The sequence below is a fragment of the Anas acuta genome, chromosome 1 (genome assembly GCF_963932015.1).
Source record: "Anas acuta chromosome 1, bAnaAcu1.1, whole genome shotgun sequence".
NCBI lineage: Eukaryota > Metazoa > Chordata > Aves > Anseriformes > Anatidae > Anas > Anas acuta.
Genome location: NC_088979.1, coordinates 61,500,044 through 61,519,423, shown reverse-complemented (window position 1 = coordinate 61,519,423; position 19,380 = coordinate 61,500,044). Strand labels below are relative to the sequence as shown.

The following is a 19,380-nucleotide window of genomic DNA, read 5'->3' as shown; positions in this document are numbered from 1 at the left end:
AAAAATCTGTTCTGACAAAATGAATAAATACATTGATTCTTAGGAGGTACTCAGAATGTCATATATAAAATCTACATTGTGTCCCAGTCTAGCAACTGTCAGTAAATATAGTATATTTGCACATTATGCTTTTGGGTGGTTATATAATTTAAGCTGTCAATACAAATACCTATGTTTGTCTGAATTGAATTTATATGAAAGAGCACAGGTTTTAGTCCAGGTGCAGAACATGTCTCATTTTCTCCAGTTTAGGTTCACATTTGTGTTTTACATTTGGTATCATTTAGTAACATTTGGGTGGCAAGTATGAAAATATGAGATAAGTAAATGTGGTCAGCGAGACAGTGTTCACACTGAACGCTTCACCTTAGAGCTGCAACTTAGAGGTGCTGCATGCAAATAAAATTCAGAACATAGAGCAATGTGTAGAATAGCATGTTAGAGAAAGAAAATGAATGGGATTCTTTGTTGGACTACATGTGGTATACCCATTTGTGTAAGCTCCAGCATAGCTTTAAAGTATGAGACTTTAAATATGCTTTTACTCTGAAACATGCTTCAGTCCTTTTAGTAATGAAGAAAACCCTGCAGGAATTGTTGAAAAGTAAATGTGAAATGAATCATTCAAGTAAAAATATTTAAGCTACATACATATTATTTAATTTAATTTATTATTTGTCACTTTCCACCTCACTGACAAATGTGGAAGAGAACCAAGAAATCATTTACTCGTATGGTTTTTGTTATGTCATGACCATGGCGGAGAGGAAATATTTTTATATTCTAATTACATTTTCTATATATGGATGTAAATGACCACTGGAAGTTATGAGCAGAAGAATCAAGCCCTGAATTTTGGTTAGATATTCCAATCAGGCCAAAGCCAGTTGCTAATTTAGCCACTCAGCAATTTTGTTGTACCCGCCGTTTCTAATTTTAAGTCTCTTCAGACTGGAGGCCATGCTTTCTTTTGGTTATAGACTGCCTTGCGTATCTTCCTTTTAAAGCTGTACTTTGACAAGTGTTTCTTTCAATAGCAATGCTGACTCAAGCAGTCCCAGGCTCTTCATTCCTTTCATCCTCTCCCATTTGTTCCTGCCTCCAGACCACATTTTCACTAGGTTTATGGGCCTTGCAATAGTCCAGGCTCAGCTGGAAAACTAATCCTGGCTAAAAATAACCAAGGCAAATAAAAAGCATTGAGTTTTAATGTCACTTGCTTCACTTCACAATCTCTCAAGCAGTTGAGCTGACAGATATGAGAGGTTGGTCTGGGGCACTGTAATGAATACAGAGGGGTGAAAGAATGCAGTCAAAAATAATATTAATTCAGTAAGTCCTAAAGACTTGGAGTGGCTTCCCTCAAGTGATTTTTTCCCATTCACAGCTGTTTCACTTCTCACAGGTTCAGTGGATTTAATGATATTCCAACTGCTTTGCTTACAACTGCTCTTGCAAGTTAACAGGGGTTCACGACCACATATCTGTTATTGCTGAATGACATTAAATGTAGTGACTGATAAATAAAGATATGAATCAGGTTGTTGGTAAATATGAGCAAGTAAACACGTTCTGTAAATATACACTGAAGTCTAATTAAACGATGACTAGCCTTTTACAAAACCAGGAAACAAAATCATATGTGTTCTTGACTGTTTAATGGAATAGCAGAAGGTTTTAGTCCTTTCATTTTTCCAGGTGTTGAGCTGAATTCATTGCGTCAAATGAAGATACAGAGACCTATGACAATGCTTACAGATGTCCGACAGCTCATAGCAAGTGGAGGAAGCGTGAATCAAAAGAATGATGATGGAGTTACCCTGGTGAGTACCAGTATGTAATAGAGTTTCAGCCCTGTGAATACACATGTACTTCAACTGTAATGGTGAGCATTGCAAGTACAGATGCAAGGCTGGGCCGTTCTGTACAAAAAGACATGAAGGAGTGTAGGATTTTGGTTCTTATTTGTCCTTTTGAAAATAGATATATGTCAATGCCCTGCACAGTATAGATTTTGAAATAGGCTAGTGCAATGTCTGTGTCTTAATGTCAACTTGGTTACTCTTAGCCACTGAATACACAACACAAAAAAATCAATAACAAAAAAAAATATTGTGTTCTGTAGTTTAGAACTAGAGCAGATACTTATAATCTTTGACATTCTATGTAAGAGAGGGCCTAAAACTTCTCTGAGTGATTACTGTGTCAGGCTCATATCTTTTGGCTGAGCTAGTGTAAAACAGTATTTCATGAAGCTATCCCGTCTTGATTCAGTGTGAGGAAGCATGCACCTTATTCTTGGATAAATATTCCCACTTCTAAATTTGCTTGTTATTTGTAATCGCAGGTTCTCATTTTTTTTCTTTTCTTTTTTTTTTTTTCTAATAGATATTACTACTACTTCAGCTACCAAATTGTTTTTAAATTAACGTACTTTTCCCTAAATAGCATGTCTGTGAAATGTTCTCTTTACATATATATTTTTTCAAGTTAAATCAGAAATGTATGTGTTACTGAACCATTCCATTTATGCTGAATTATGTTGTATGATAATGAATTAATATAATGAATTAATACTAGATCATTTGTATTTAGTTCCATGTTTTAACATCTGTGGAGAGTTTAAACTATACCTAGAAAATTCTGTGATTCTGTGATTCTGTGATATTCAACTATTAGCTTCATATTTGGGTTTGATGAGTCCTAGCACTGGCTGTATATGTGCTGAAAAGCTATTGACTTTTTGGGTGGCTGCCTCAAGGCAGTTAACTGTAGTTAAAGACAGGAGGGAAGGGTTGGGTGGGAAGGAATGAGGGAAGTTTTGTTTACTTTTATTCAAAAAAGCATTAATTTAACTTCTACTTTCTTGATACCTTTAAATTAAGCTGCTAACTCAGTATAATGTGAGTTTTTTGTACATTACTCTTATTGCCACTTTGGTCTGAATTGGCTTCATTGAACCAAGTCAAGAACTCGCCTGATTAGCACTTCATAAAACCTTTACTGTAGTTAGCAGAAATAGCTGAAATACATGTATGAAATGTGTTTAACAGTACTGCATATACCAGAAGAAAAGCATTTTTGATAGTTTGTTTCTTCTTGTTTGGTGGGATGTGGACAAAGGGGATATTTTTGGGCACAGTTTTTATGTTGAACTTTGATTTCTGGACTTCTTTCATAGTCTTGCCACAAGTAGCTACAGAGTAAATCATTTTGCTTTTGTTTGAGATTTCTATGTGAAAGTTTTGTCTTACAAATTGGTGGGAAATACAGAATTTGTTAGACTACTCTGTCTCTATTCATGGGTGTGGAGTCAGCCAGTCTGTAATAGCTGTGTGTGTATCAAAGGGCTCTGGGAACAGTTTTTTGTTGCTTTAAATATATCAGTACAGAGAAAACAGCAAATATGTCAGTTGTAAGGAGAAAATGAGATGTATTTTCTTTTGATAGAATCTAAGATGATACAGTTTACAGCAGGAATATAATTATATTTGAAAGCGAATGTACCAAAAACCACGAGTCTGTTGCTTTAATCCTATCAATTGACAGTCACCAAGTCTTTTTTTTTTTTCCCCAAGTAATACGTTGTGTTTTTTTTTTCATTTGCTTTCACTCTTTACTGTGCAATCAGTTGAATATATATTATATTTTACGTTTCTGAAGGTGTATTGTAAGCCATAGCCGGAAGTACATTCTTTATCTGATATCAGGCATACTGAGAAGATAAACTTGTCAACACAGTGACAAGCTGCATCAGACTTATTGCCAGTTTGGAAGAACACTTTTGTACAGGACTGCCTTAAGAGCTAACTACATCTTCAGTGAAGATTGCTAAGCAGCAGTACCTTATGGATGGAGTAGGTGCTATAAGTCCTGAACATAGAGCAGTAGATTGGGAAAAAATGTGTAGTCCAACTCAAGCCTCAGCTTGATGTTCTACTGTATTTTGGTATATATCTGGAAAACCTATATATACCTGTTGGTACAAACATAAACCACTTTCTTTGTGTCTGCAAAGGTGGAGAAGAGTGGCACTGAGCCCTGATTTTTCCACATCAGGAATTAATTCTTTGTAGGTCGCAATCTTTTCTTCATACATGATCTAAGATCATGCATAAATTAGGATCAATTAGGAAACATTGATGACATACGTATACACTCTTTTGGATTCATAGCACATACATATGTGTATATGCAGTATAGACACAGAATGATATGTGGTAAAACTATTTTTTTTCTGATAAATTCTCCTGCAATAATTTTTTCTTCAAAAGATTTTAGTCATAAAATATTTCCTTTGTCCTCTCAGCTTTTAAACTTCTTTAAAATAACACTTGTCAGATTGATGTTTGAATAGAAAATGTAATTTCTTTTGTTAAAAACAAAAAGCTGAAGCTATATCACATTATGGGAAAATGTTGAGGGTTTTGTACATTTGAAATTAGAACATTTATGGTGAACATAATTGATGTTCTGCCCCCATTCTAGGGGAAGATTTTTGATGTGCTGTAATGTGTTTCACCCCTCTGCATCAAGAATGTTCATAAATAAAACTTTATGCTTATTCTCTGCAGGTACAGCTGAACCAGAAGTAAAAAAAAATAGTGGCAATATCCTGGACTCAGTCTTTGGTGTCTCCTATGCTTAAAGTGATTTTACAACTCACAGTTCTATTAAGAAGTTAATTGCAAGAGGTTACTTGCCATTATCCATCCATTCCAGTTCTCAAAAAAATTGTCTCAGGCTAACAATGCTTCAAGGGGCAAACAAACAAAAACAAAAAACCCATGTGGTTCGGCTACATTATTTTGGTGTACAGGTTACCCCTGTTCTGCAGTCTTACTGAACCCTGTTCTTACTGACCTTTACAAGGATTGATTTTTTCTGACTGTGGGTGGGGAATACATTCTGCCAGCTTCCAAATGCAAATTTTGTCTCCTTTGCTCCCAGAAGTGTTTGAAATCAGAGCAGAGAGCCATGAGAAAATAAACACCACTACCCTGTGAACTGAATCGTTCTGGTCATGTGAAGTATCTGCCTCACCAAGCTATTCACCGTACATAAGAAACAATTTCCACTAAAATTTGCAAATTACAAATTTTCCTTCATGTAGGATTCCTTATTGCGTTTCTTCTTTCACTTGATTATTACTAGTGTAAGTAAATTATGCTGCCCTACCACATCTTTCTCGATGAATCCAAATTCTCAAATCAGCCATTAACAAAGATAATTTTTGAGCTTTGTCTTTCACTTTCATGACATTGCAGTTCTCAGTACCTTATCTCTCATTCTGCTGTTGCTACTCCTATTAACAAGCCATGAGAAAGTACAGATAGCTTTGAAGTTGTCCCTGCTTTAATGGGAAGTTGCACTATGGGACCACCAGAGGTTCCTTCTTACCTGAGTTTCTCTCATTCTTTTACTTTATTTCCCTCTTTCTCTGTCCCACGTTACCTCTGAAATGTATTATAGTGGTATAGAAAATCAACCTAAACTATTGAAGCAATACCACTCTAAATACTAAATGATCTGGTAAATACTAAATTATCTGGTAAAGCAACACAACACAAGAGGAACAAAGCGTATGTGGTATTTTTTAAGAAGGTGTTTTTTGTTACCAATGTTGTGCAGCAAGGTCAATGTGCTTAAATTGATTATGTGTTAATCAATATGTATCCTCTTACGATAAAGTAATGTCAGCTCATATCTGGGATATTTGAACTGTCGTACAAGAAAGTTAGGTCTAGGCCAAGCTCTGCTGAAATACCTGGGCTCTTGAAGTCTGTGAATATGCTTGAAATGGATATTGGGTATTTACTTGAAATTGTATGAAAATTTCCATTTGTCTAGTGATACTAAATTTGTCTAGTGATACTAAATTGTTTATATAAATGTCAGTAAGCTGATATTCTTATTTTTATTGGTTTTTCTTTATAAATGATAAGTAAGATTATGTGGTGGTTGTGGTGGTTTTCTAGAATGTTTCTTTCATGTGTGTTTTGAATTTGTTGTTACTGTGATTTATCCAGCTATGTCTGTAAGGGAACCAATATATGCAATAGTGTATTATGTTTTTTTTTTTTGTTTTTTTTTTTTTCCTGAGAACTCTAAACTAAACATCTCAAAAACATCTCAAGCTATTTTCATATTGCAGCTGCACATGGCCTGTGCAAATGGATACAAGAATGTTGCATCTCTGATACTGGATCACGGGGCTGATCTCAATGTAGTGGATAATCAGTACTGGACACCCCTACATTTAGCTGCAAAGTATGGACAGGTAAAGCATGATTTCTTTACCTTCTTTTCTTTGTAGTAGTCTAGCGTAGCAATAGCAAATATGTTCAAGACAGGGAGACTGTTCTGTTTCTAATGTGAAAAACATACTCATTTCTGTACTGTAAGTGGCATATGGAAAATGACAGAGATCATTTGAGAATAAACATTGTAAAGCTATCAACCCTGTAAAATTAAAATCAACAGCAGTTTGTCTCTGGCAAAAAAATAAATTTGCACTGAAATTTGACAAGGAGCCAAAAAAAGCACTTTTGTCTGCTGTTTTCTTATATTCTGATGTCAAACTCTTATTTTTAGCTAGCTTATTTGCTGTGTGTATTTCTGTAAATGTACAGGATTCACTTAACACAGTAGTTGCATTCAAAGTTTTCCAGTCTCTGAGCTGTGGAACAGTGCTCTGGGAGTGGGATTTGGAGGCTGTGTCTAAATATGACTTGTGCCTCTCACATCCCATCATTTCATATTTCCTTTACCCTTAGTCTCCCAGAACATGCTCAGTACTCCTTTCTTATGTCTGACTACTTCACAGCTCCCACTGACCCACCTGACAACTAACAAATCACCACTTACCCACAGACACCTTCCAAAAACCTCTCTGATGCATCCTAGCTCAGCATCCCACTCCTGCCCTTTCTCCTGTCAGGTTTCTGTTGCAGCTTCTGGAAAATTCACCCCATCCCATCTTTGTCTTCCACCAGGAGGGACTGAGACATACACTGCTGTGGACACAACACTAAGCTTCACTGTGTTTCTCTGAATACAAATTGCTTTTTTCTCTTCAGATTCCTTCTGATGGCAGAGCTATCCTTCCTGACACTGTGGATGTAGGTGTACAGGGTTCGTCAGAAAATGTTATAAATTGTAGCTGTCAAGCCATTACCCTATTTCTTTGGTATTTTGCCATCTTGTACTTCTGTCACTTTGACTATCAATCATGCTTTTAAAAGTAACTCAGAATGGCAAAAATGTGTTGCTCCTAAACAGGACTCTTTTTTTTTTTTTTTTTTTTTTTTTAATTCTTTAATAAATATAAATAAAATTCTGTATAGACTTCTGCTGGAATATCAACTTCATAATAATCTTCACAATAGCTTCAGATAATTTTAATTCTGTTTGTGATCTCAGTGGAGACAATGCTATTTATTTAGCTGAATCTCTATTCAATAATTGATGAGAAGTAGGATTTTTGTTCATGTCTGTTTCTCATATTCTAGTTGCTTGTTGGTACTCAGGTGAGTAAACCTGTGAATTACAAGAGGCTAGTGCTGAGATACAAGGGGTGGGATGCTGCTGATGTAACATCCTTGATGGTCTGCATAGGAATCCAAGATGACTTTTTTATGCGTTTGGTTTATTTGTTTGCTGCAACTGACATTAGCTACTTGGACTTGTACAAAGCATGTGACAATGTCCCTCGTGATACCCTTGTCTCTAATTTGGAGAGACATAGATTTGATATATGGACCATTCAGTGGGTAAGGAATTGGCTGGATTGTCACTCAAAGAGTTGCGGTCAACAGTTTAATGTCCAAGTGGAGATCAGCAACAAGCGGTGTTCCCCAGGGGTCAGTGTAGGGACTGGCACTATTTAACATCTTTGTTGGTGACATGGGCAGTGGGATCAAGTGCACCCTCAGCAAGTTTACCGATGACACCAAGCTGTATGGTGTGGTCAACATGCTGGAGGGAAGGGATGCTATTCTGAGGGACCTGGACAGGCTTGAGAGGTGGGCCCGTGCAAACCTCAGGAAGTTCAACAAGGCCTAGTGCAAGGTCCTGCAGTTGGGCCTGGGCAATCCCAAGGACAAACACAGGCTGGAAGGAGAATGGATTGAGAACAACCCTGAGGAAAGGGACCTGGGTGTGTTGGTTGATGAGAAGCTTGACATGAGCCGGCAATGTGTGCTTGCAGCCCAGAAAGCCAACCTCATCCTGGGCTGCATCCAAAGAAACGTGGCCAGGAGGTCGAAAAAGGTGATTCTCCTCCCCCGCTCTGTTCTCTTGTGACCCTACCTGGTGTGCTGAATTCAGCACTGCACTAGAAGAGGTTTCCCAGAGAAGCTGTGGATGCCCCATCCCTGGAAGTGTTCAAGGCCAGGTTGGATAAGGCTTTGAGCAATCTGGTCTAGCATAAGGTGTCCCTGCCAACGTCACGGAGGTTGGAATTAGATGGCTTTTAAAGTCCCTTCAAACCTAAACCATTCTATGATTCTGTAATTCTGTCATTATGTCCCAGATGATGGGGGCAGTGATTCATACTATTCCCAGAGTTGTCGGTGAGGAGCCAGGGACCAATTCTGCTAGTCACTGTACAAACACTTTGGGTACACGTGGGTGAAGACAAATGAAGTAACATTGCATTCTTCATCACTAAAAATAACAAAATGGAGAGGAAATAGCTTTCCTATGTAGTGTTGATAATGAAGCTTGGAGATACCTTCTTTTCATTGTAGATAATTTGCCATCCTTATTTAGAATATAGACATGGTTTGAATGTGGATTCTATTTGTAAAAATCAATTAAATCATTTAAATTGCTTTATCAAGAGGGATTTATTAGATGACAGGAAAATATTTCACACAATAGCTAAGCCACCAGTGTTTTTAAAATTTCCTTTCTTATGATAATTTTGAAAAACATTTAGCGTTAATGTGAATTCATGTGCATTTCGTATTTACAATTCCATTTGTAGTAGTAATTATAGACAAATACAAGCATTGTTACTTTTTGGGGGAGAATATAGTATGGCAAGGTGAGAATTATCTTCATCAAGATGTGATTTGGGATAATCCATTTTAAATAAAAACATATTTATGAGAAATTAGTTATTTTTTAGCCAAAATTATTCTTGTTTCCTGAGAAAGTCATTAATATAAATTCTTGACTCTGGCCCTTTTAGTTTCACCCTCTTATAACACATATTTTTGGTAGGCTTTGTTTAAAGGTTTCACTTAAAAAACTTGCTGCAGTGATAAACTGTATGCTTAATCAGAAGACAGTAAAAAATCTTTTTGGTTTAGTTTGATGCACGACCATTTGTGCTTCCAGTGGGAATGGCAGCCATTTTAAGGTGTGATAGACTGGCTTCCTTACAATTTCATATTTAAATGAATGAATCAGAGCCATTTAGATTCTAATAAAGATGCAAATGTCTTTTAAAATGTGAAAGTATAGACACAAAGTATCCCCTGAATCTTTTACTGTCTTTTCTGTCAAGAGTTTTATGTATTTTAATTCACATTTTTAAAAAGTTCATTTGTAATGCATTCTTCCACCTCAGTTATACTACAGACGCATACTACTTTAAATGTTCTTTTCAATCATTGAGCTGATTTCTTTCCTTCCAGCCCCCATCCAATTTATTATTATTATCATTATATTTTATGAGTCATGTGAACTGATAATTCATTCTGTCTATGAAATAACTGTAAAATTCATATCATTCAGATATATTTTTTGTCTGGTGAACCTGCTTATCTTACTAAAATGCAATTGAACAAGTTGTACAAGTTGCACATTATGTTCTTGGAGTGCTTTATGTTATAGACTGTACATACATACATCACCGTATGAAAAAAGTGAGTAGTGATATTCTTATGAAGAAATTGTTACGTAGTTTTAGAATGACATAAATACTCAGCTGAAAGAACAGAGCTCTGTACATATAAAACTTTTTGTTTGTAAATACACAAAATACTAAAGAAGAATGACCCACACACACCTTGATATGGCTATTTGTGTGATCATAACAAGAGTAGAGTTGGTACTAATTCACTTTACATGGAAAAAAAATAAATTGAATCCACTGAAGTTTAAAATTTATAGTGAGAAAATGTAATTTGGAGCTATAAAGGAGGAAATTTATGAAGAATATAGGCACTGGAAGCGTAATGTTACAAAACTCAAGTTGTAAATTAATACACAATGTAAGTGGATCACAAAAAGCTTATTTCTCCAGCTTCCACAGTAAACTATATGATAAATTGTTGGAGCAATGATACATTATCCTGAGTGAGCAAAGCATGTGAAAAACATCACACTCACCCCTATTAATCAAACTCTGGCTTGTACAAGTACCTTGATAATGGCAAAAGCAGTTTTATTTAGGATGAGATTCTTCTCACTAAATTTAGCTAACTACAACTTGAATACAAATTCAAAGCTTTTCCTTACCAGAATGGAGATTACACCTCTAGGGTGCAATTCAGGCAAGTCTAAGAGGCACATTTAAAGTAGGTGGGATGAATCATTATTTGGAGGTCAGCCCCTCCCTCTGACTACAGAGGGTATAAGCAACTAACATATGTTAGAGGACTAACTTGAACACTTTAAAAAAAATATGAGAGAAATCCAGTCCAAAAAGGATGGGCTAACAAGCCAAAGGATGGGTGAATTGCGCATTGGATATTCTATTTCTCCCTAGTCATTGTAAAGAGGGCATGGAGCAGATTTCTCACTCTTAAATGACATAAAGCTGCACAGAGTAAATCCTACATAGGCAGTACAGTTAAAGACGTAAAACAATACCTATCTTATCAAATGCAAAACATAAAGGGTTCCTTGTAAAGAGAGAATAACTAAGAGTTTTCAGTGTCAGTATATCTTACCTAACGTTTTAAAAAATACGTAGCTATGTTTATTTATATTTGGAGAGAAAAGCAGTTTCAAACATTCTAGTTACTGATAAATTTACTGTCTACAATTTGCTCAAATGATTGAAAAATTTGAGTTTTGAAAAATTGAAGAAGAACATAAGTGAATGATAAATGAATCATACTATTAGTGCCTGAGCATGTAGATCCAGTGTAGAATTTCTTCCTTTATTGCATAGAAGTACAGGATACTACTGAGTTTGAGGAGTATTTACAGCATGTGGCTATTGAGTACGTGATAAGGTAACTGAGGCTACTGCCTGAAGGTCGGTCTCTCTCTCTGTAAAATGATGCTTTGCTTTGCAGAAACTGATTAGGTTACTGATCAGTGCATGGGTAGACTGCAAACTGAAATACTTCTAGCTGCAAACATTAAAAAATAATGGTAATAGCATTGAAAAATAGGAATATTTTTAAGCAAGGTACTTCTGAGTTTCTAGGACTGTTGTCATTTTCCACCCTGTAAGTACAAGAACTAAAACCAATTTTTTATTTTTGATGCAAGTTGAGAGTCTCGCATAATAATAAAAAGAGATGCTGTTGAGGTATTAAGGTCTGAGTTGTGCAACTTAATAAAATGATGGAATATAATAACCTCTTTAAAACACATGCAAATCTGCATCAATGACACAAACTTCTATTCAAAATAAGATTATGAAGACAACAAAGCAAGCCTCAAGAAATTAGAATGTGCTATGGTTGCTTAAGGAAGTTTAGCAGGGCCTTTTGAGCATATACATTCTAATACTGTAATTCACACAGAATCACAGAATTTCTAGGTTGGAAGAGACCTCAAGATCATCGAGTCCAACCTCTGACCTAACACTAACAGTCCCCACTATACCATATCCCTAAGCTATTTGAACTTGTCTCATTCACATACAGCATGGGGAGTGCTGATCTATAGGTGGCTATTGCCTGTGTGCTTCATAGTAGGGCATATAGTCATTGGGGTACCACACCTCTCATGCCCTCGCTGATACCAATTGCGGAAGGGCAATTTGTGTTTCTCAGGCAGATGCCCTCGTTTGTATTTAAGCATAGTGATGTCTCTGTGAACAGCTAGTAGTCTGGCACTGGAAGTGCTGTCCCTGCTGGACACCTTCCGGGCTGCTGTGATCAGGAGAGCACGCACTCGCCCTCCCTGTGGTGGGAATACGCTGCAGCTCTGACTCTTGCCTTGGGTACTTTGGCACAATTCCCAGGCACAAGCTGTTTCTTTGTTGTTTATCACAGAAATGTCACCTTTCAAACCAGCTATCAGAAGCGTGCAGGTCAGAGCTGACTCCCCAGTAGCTTAAATACTACCTCTCCCAAAATTTCATCCTTGGGGGATGCTGCCTGCCTGTGTATAAACTGTTAAATTGCTAAATCAAAGAAGGCTAGGGATTAAGCCAGGGAACAGTCTGGCTCACATTCACATTGTTTAGAGCTAGCTTCTTCTATAGGAGATTAGTCTTGTTTCTAGAGAGCTGGTTGGAGTGGTCCAAAGCAGTCAGGGACAGAGCTAACAGTTAAGCAGTGTGGATTATAAGGGATACTTAAGCTTGCTCCATTGCACTCTCTTATTTAACAAGATGGATTTAGCATGTGGCTTTGAGGCTTTAACAGTTTCACGATAGGAAAAAAAAAAAAAAGAAGCTAATTGTTGAACTGCTGGCTGCCTCTCCAAAAGTAACTCTTGCAATAGAAAGGATTTACTATTAAGCGTAAGTAAACAAAATTGTTTAGTGACCTCAGATATTTACCTTATGTTTCTTATTATATCATATATATCCTGTGTCATTTTTAAAATTTGTGTGTGAAATTGGCAATCTGTAAGTATATTCTCCCTTAATACATACACATTTGGTTGGACTGAATCATACCCTTCTGTCTAATTAGTTCATCCAAACACAGCATTTCACAGCTGAAGTTTGAGAGAACACATCTTGTTACTAGTTGTCTAATTTACTCATCGTTACCAGAACACATTAGTAATTCAACCCAACTATGAACTATTTGCTTATGCGCATGTTGACCCCAAAATAGGAGAGAATCCACAGAGGCCATTACAATATGCTGCAGTGTAGACAGGATACCTGAACTCTTTGTAGGAAATGGTATTAAATCTCATTCCACTTTGTCCATTTTTATAGTAGTTCCTTTGATTGCAGTTTCTGGACTTCTGCAAACACATTCCACAAATATTTTCAATGAGAAGAACCTAAAGAAGCAGGTGCTTGTTCTGTATTTCAAAGAGAATAGAGTATAGTCACTCTGGGAATACATATTTTCCCTGTCAAGCAGTCGGAATCTTTCATTTATGGTCAGAAAATCCTCTTGAGAATGCTTTATCCAGTCATATCTCTCCCTCGTTTCTTTAGTCTTTTTGTTCATCTTTGGCATTCATGATGATACTCAGGTAGAACAGCAGCATTTCCCTTCAGATCCAATTACACTCATTTTCCTCAAGCAGAGAGACCTCTCTGGGACTTCTGCCTGTGATATCATTCTTTCACTCTCAATATACTCAGAAGTTTTCTATGAATCTTTCAAATGCTAATTGCGGGTACAGAATAGTAAAGCAAGAGAAGCTAGATTCACACAATACCAAATGATAACAAAATAGAAGTATGATTTTAAGCTTCATACACAGACTCGGGGCAGCCTCGATTTCCAAAAATAATATAAAATTCTCAGTGGTTACAAGTGTGTAATTAAAGCTGAGATGTGCATTAGCTACATTATGTTTATTTCACTACTTCAGGATCATAGTGATCAAAATTAAAATTAATTTATTTGAAGTACCAGCAATAGTAACTTTCTCTTATATACATAGGTATGTATATATGAAAACAGGAGAGGTATATATCATAAACAAGGCTCAAAAGACTGTTCAGGTAAAAACTTTGGGAAGTGCCAGATTTATGATCCTCTGTGGCATCAATATAGAACTTCTATGAGCATAACTTAAAACATCTTTCATCACAAGATCATGTAATATTTTCCCAATGTAATCTATTTTTTTTCTCTATCTAATTTCCTGGAGGACTGAAAAATAGAAATGTAGGTTATAGTCTTGAAGTAAGGACTGCTTAAGTCTTCGCTTCAGCTGAACAGAATACTTTTTACTGACCCTTGTGACTTTCTTAAATAGCTGAAAACAGTATTATGTTGTCCTTCTTTAGTCAAACTATTCCAGAGGCTTAAAAAGTGCATGTAAGCAGTAAAGGTTAAACATACTGACTATGGAAAGGTAGTGGTGACTCTTGGGGAATCTGGGTTCCATTCCAAACTCTGTCTATAAACAGGCCCAGTCTTTACAGTTCATTCCTCCCACGTGGAATATACCTTATTTATTCCAATTCCAGTGCAATAACCTTATTTATTCCATTCCCTCCAATCTGTTCCATTCTTGTCTTTATTCTATTGCCTCAGTGTCCCATTTATTTGCCTGGCTTCATGTCTCATCTTAGGCTTCTTATCCCAATCCTTCTTTCCTTGCACAGCCAGTTTCTGTCCCTCCTCCTGGTTCTCATCCAAGCTTTATTTTCTCTACTTTGGCTTCATGCCAACCTTCCTGTCCTTCTGTTGTACTTATCCCTTTCTCCCACTTGCTCACAGTCCCAATCTCCCTTGTTCAATCTCAGTGTTTTTTCCTCACAATGTCACTTTCCTCTTTCATTTTCTTTTTCAGCTTAGTTTGTCTCTGCCTATATCCTGGCTCCTTGCCACATCTCTCTTCTTCCCTTTCACTTCATTTATTTGATGCTGTTTGTTCCAAAGTCCAGTGTTTTATTCATGCTCTGTTCTATTTTTTTCCTCTCCACTCTTATTACCCTGCTGTTCATCTCATTCCTGCAACCTACTTTTTCTAATCTGTTCCACTTTGCTGACCGCAGGTGGCTATGGTCTCCTTTTCTCTGTGCTGAAACAGGGAAAATATCTTCCTTGTCTATACTGTATTAAGAAGAGAGATCTGTAATGAGTTTCAGACATAATTTCCTATTTCTAGAACAGTACTATGGATGAGATTAGCAATTGAAGAGAAAATGCTACTTAGCCCCTGCACGATACTACTCTTATTTGTTTACATATGGAACTTTGGCTTCAAGGAAGACTCAGTCTTTCAAGGTGTACTATTTTGTAAGGAACAACAAATATACGGTATGATCTTCAAAACTGAAATCACAGAAACTCTAATAGTTTAATAATTGTCTTACTTAAAAATGTTGGGTGTTTCAGTCATAGGCTCTACTTTTTTTTTTTCTCCCCAGTAGTTTAAGTATAGTTCCCTAACCTGCACTTTTCTTTATATCCTTGATGCTTTGTTAAGTGCCTATTCTCACTTCATTCTATTAATTAAATACATCTCCAGTGTTTTTCAGTGTAGTTTCTTACATAATCACTTACCTGATCTTATTTATTCCATCTGCTCAATATATGGCTAGCCTGAAGTTACAGCAATTCCATAACAGAAGCTTATAATAATAATTGTAATAACAAAAACTGAAAGTACTTACCTGATTTATATTTTTTATTGCAGATCTTTTGAATATCCAAATCTTTTTCTGGCTAACAGAGCCACTGATACTGGTTAGACTAACATTTAGGCCTACAGTGGACTTAAGAGCAAAGGTGGGCTCTTTGATTTATCCATTGTAATCTAAAAACAATGTAAGAATTTGTAAGCCTTGTAAGAATTCAGTGCCTATGATTTTTTTCGAGGTTTGAAACTCGAGAACAAAGAGACAACAAAAGGGATATTGTCAACCCACAGAATTCATTTTCTGCCTAATACGAAGTCATACAAACATGGGAGCTCACAATGGTTGAACAATATATTTTCCCACACCCTGCTCCCCAAAGTGCTTCAGTTTTGGCTGATTTACCTTTTTGACAGATTTTTTTTTTTTTGAATCATAAAAACTCACAGGCAACAGTCCTAGCAAAGTGCCTAGTAAAAATCACAGTGAGGTGAACATGCACTTTTCGAGTTCAGTGAAGTATAGTTTAGCCTTATAAGCAATTGAAACCTGGTTCTGAGTGCAGTTAAAGTCCATCTTACTCAGTGGTGAAGACTGTTGTCAATAATGGTCTAACCAATAGTTTTGCCTAAGGTTTTGTTGTGTTTAGTGAATAAAGGCTGTAGATATTAAAATAATTCTTGTGGATTTCATTTTTCTCCCCATGGCATTGTGAGATTTATGGTCCAAAATAATACTATTTTTGATCTAATGTTGTTGATCCACTGGTTTCCTATTATGTGGCTTTGTCCAGCTGTGGATGAGAGCATGCTAGGGACCACATGCACAGAAAATGGAATGGGAACCTACAAAGTGACAGTAGGTAAAGGGCAATCGCAGGAGGAAGGTGGGAAAGTCTTAGTCAAAGAGAACTGAAGGATAGATGCCAAGAAAGAAAAGTAAAGTTGTCTCCCCAAAAGTGTAAGAGCACAAATAAAATGATGGAAAAAAAAACAAGTTATTGAGACATGTCGGGAGTTAGGAGTCTTAGAGGGAAAAAAGAGAAAGAGATTGGGGAAGCAAAAATGGTGAGTGGGTGAACGAAAGGTTGATCATGAATAAGGTCACTAAGGGTAGTAGGAAATGTCCAACTTTGTAAAAGAAAAAGAGTAGTGGAGAGAAAGGTTGGTTTTGATAGAAGAAAAGTGAGGGACTGAAGGAATTTGCTGCTGGGGGTGCATGCAAATTAGATGATGCATATTTATTGCTGTGCAAAGTAACACGTGAGCATATTTGCAAAAAACCTCCAGCTTTCTAAGTTTATAACTTGAGCAGTTATTTCTCCAATGGTAAATAAAAGGGAATAAATAATATCTCAAACAGTTGTACAGGGGCTTGGATAGTAATTCAAGAGGCCAAAGTTCAGCCAGAGTGAGCAGTTCAACCTCTGTGGGTGCTGGCACAAGTTTAGTGTCCTGTGCATTACTTCAGAAGAAAATATCTGCCTGGACAGGAAAAGAAGAGAGACACTTTTCAGGAGCACTGATTCTGCTCTCCAGCTAATTCACTAGCCTTAAAAGTAACATGGCGTGAGAGCAGATCAGAGCTGCCTTTTCAGCCTTTGGTGCATAGGAAGAGTCCTTAGGAACCTCTATCACTCCTTCATGCCCTATTTCCTACCCTGGAGTCACTAACCTGTGACTGTCACTGCAGTCACTTACCTGTGGCAACAGACCTCACAGTTATCAGCTGGACAAAATTTGTGCATATAAGCCTATGGTTTATGAAACTGAGCATTTGTCTGTCTGTGCTAATCTTTCGTGTGTGGTAAAACTTAGCCCCTTTTTCTTTTGCAGAGGAAAATTTTGTTTGAAAACTTTGTAATATGCCCAACGTGGTTAATCTATGCTTTTTTCCCCTTGTAACTTTTATTGCACTCCATGTTTCATTATGTTTAAAGAGCTGTTCAGCTCCAGCGGTCCCCTGTCCAGCCAATGTTTTCTCTGTTCATCTGTGCATATTTTTCTAGCTCCTTTAATCATAAGTGTTGCTCCCATTAATGTGAATCACACTGCATTTTCTTGTAATATTTCTTTTGAGTACTAAAGTTCACTGCAGTAGGCAGGCTGCATTTTTCTTCACTTTCTACTTTAGAAGAAAAACATTTCTGTTGGTGTAAGTGTAGTAGTCTCTTTGCACATCTGATCATGCAATCTGTCTTGTTTATCAAGCTCAGATTTTTCAAATGCACAAAAAACCTTTTTATTTATATATGACTTTTCAAAGCTGTAATGAATATAAACTTTCTTAATATATTTTCATTAAGATTTTCCTATATCCACAGATATTCAAACTGTTAAAAGTTCACTAACTAGTTCATGGAGATGAAATAGTCTTCTTTGGAAAAGCTGTAGGTGAACTGTTACATTACACAGTCACAGAATAGTTGAGGTGGAAATGGACCTCTGGGGGTCATCTGGTCCAATCCCCTGATCAAGCAGGGTCACCTGCAGCAGGGTGCCAGGACCATGTCCAGGCAGCTTTTGAAGGTCTCCAAGGAGGAGATCCCGCAGCCTCTTTGGGCAACCTGTGCCATTGCTCTGTCATTCACACAACGAGAAAGTATTTCATGATGTTCAGAGGGAGCCTCCAGAGTTCCAGGCTGTGGCCATTGTCTCTTGTCCTGGCACTGGGTACCACTGGAAAGAGCCTGTCTCTGTTCTCTTTGCACCCTCCCCTCGGTTACTGATATACATTGATGAGATACCCCCCATGAGCCTTCTCCAGGCTCAACAGTCCCAGCTCGCTCAACTTTTCCTCACAGAAGAAAGGCTCCCAAATCATCCTTGTGGCCTTTCATTGGACTCTCCCCAGTAGCTCCATGTCTCTCATGTACTGAGGAGCCCAGAACTGGATCCAGTACTCCAGATGTGGCTTCAGCAGTGCTGAGCAGAGGGGAGGGATCACCTTGACCTGCTGGCCACACTCCTAAAGTAGCCCAGGAAGCTGTCAGCCTTGTAAGTGGTGAGGGCACGTTGCTGGCTCATGTTCAGCTCGGTCTCTACTAAGAACAGAAGGTCCTTTTCTGCGGAGCTGCTTTCCAGCTGGGTGGCCCCCAGCATATGCTGGTGCTTGGGGTTGTTCTTCCCCAGTGGCAGAACTTGGCATTTCTGTTTGTTGAATTACGTGATGTTCTATGAGCCCATTTCTTCAGCCTGTCAAGGTCCTTCTGGATGGCCACGTGACCCTCTGGTCTGTCAGCCACCCCTCCCAATTTTGTGTCATCAGGAAACTTATTGAGGTTTCACTCCACCTCATCACCCAGCCCATTAATGAAGATGTTACACAGGACTGGATCCAGTATTTACCCCTGGGGTACACCATTAGTTACTGGCCTTCACCTAGACTTCTTGCCAGTGATCACCAGCCTCTGAGCCCATCCACTGAGCCAGCTTTCAATCCATTTAAACGGTGGAATGGCAGCACCTTACATGTTCCTCTGTTTGGCAAACATCAAATCAGAATGGCTTGGGAACTGAGATTTACAATGTAGTCTCATGGATGTTTTGAAGACATCCTTTCTAGAAGCAGCCTGGAAAAGTCATGGCAATATGCATTTGAAAATATATTACTGATGGGCAAAGTCACTGACTGATGTGAAGCTGGAACAGGAGTCTGAGAACTGAAAAGGTAAGGTGTATGAAGGCCTTTGAAAATGAAGTCAAGCAGCTTATGGCTTGTGGGAAAAGAAGGAACCCATAGAGAATCTAAAAGGTATGACTTTCATATTAAAGTGGTGAGGAAGAAAATATTCCTTGCGACAGTATTCTCAACAGTCAGATGGTAAGATACACAGCAAGGGATATCAAAGAGAGGTAGAAAAATTAAAATTTAGTCAGAACGCTGAGAGTATCTACATATATAGAAGGAGTTGTATTTTAGTTGTAAAGAGAAGTAACTAAGTGTTTGTTTTGTGAAGGAGA

General features: G+C 37.5%; 1 protein-coding gene across 3 annotated transcripts in view; it reads left to right on the top strand.

Annotated features, from left to right (window-relative positions):
- Positions 1-19,380, top strand: part of MYO16 (myosin XVI) — a 370,616-nt gene that overhangs the window by 156,364 nt on the left and 194,872 nt on the right. For all 3 annotated transcript variants that reach the window (XM_068678649.1, XM_068678640.1, XM_068678659.1), the window contains 2 exons: positions 1,699-1,823; positions 6,155-6,280. In XM_068678649.1, the coding sequence (XP_068534750.1) occupies positions 1,699-1,823; positions 6,155-6,280 (251 nt within the window). The remainder of the gene's footprint in view (positions 1-1,698; positions 1,824-6,154; positions 6,281-19,380) is intronic.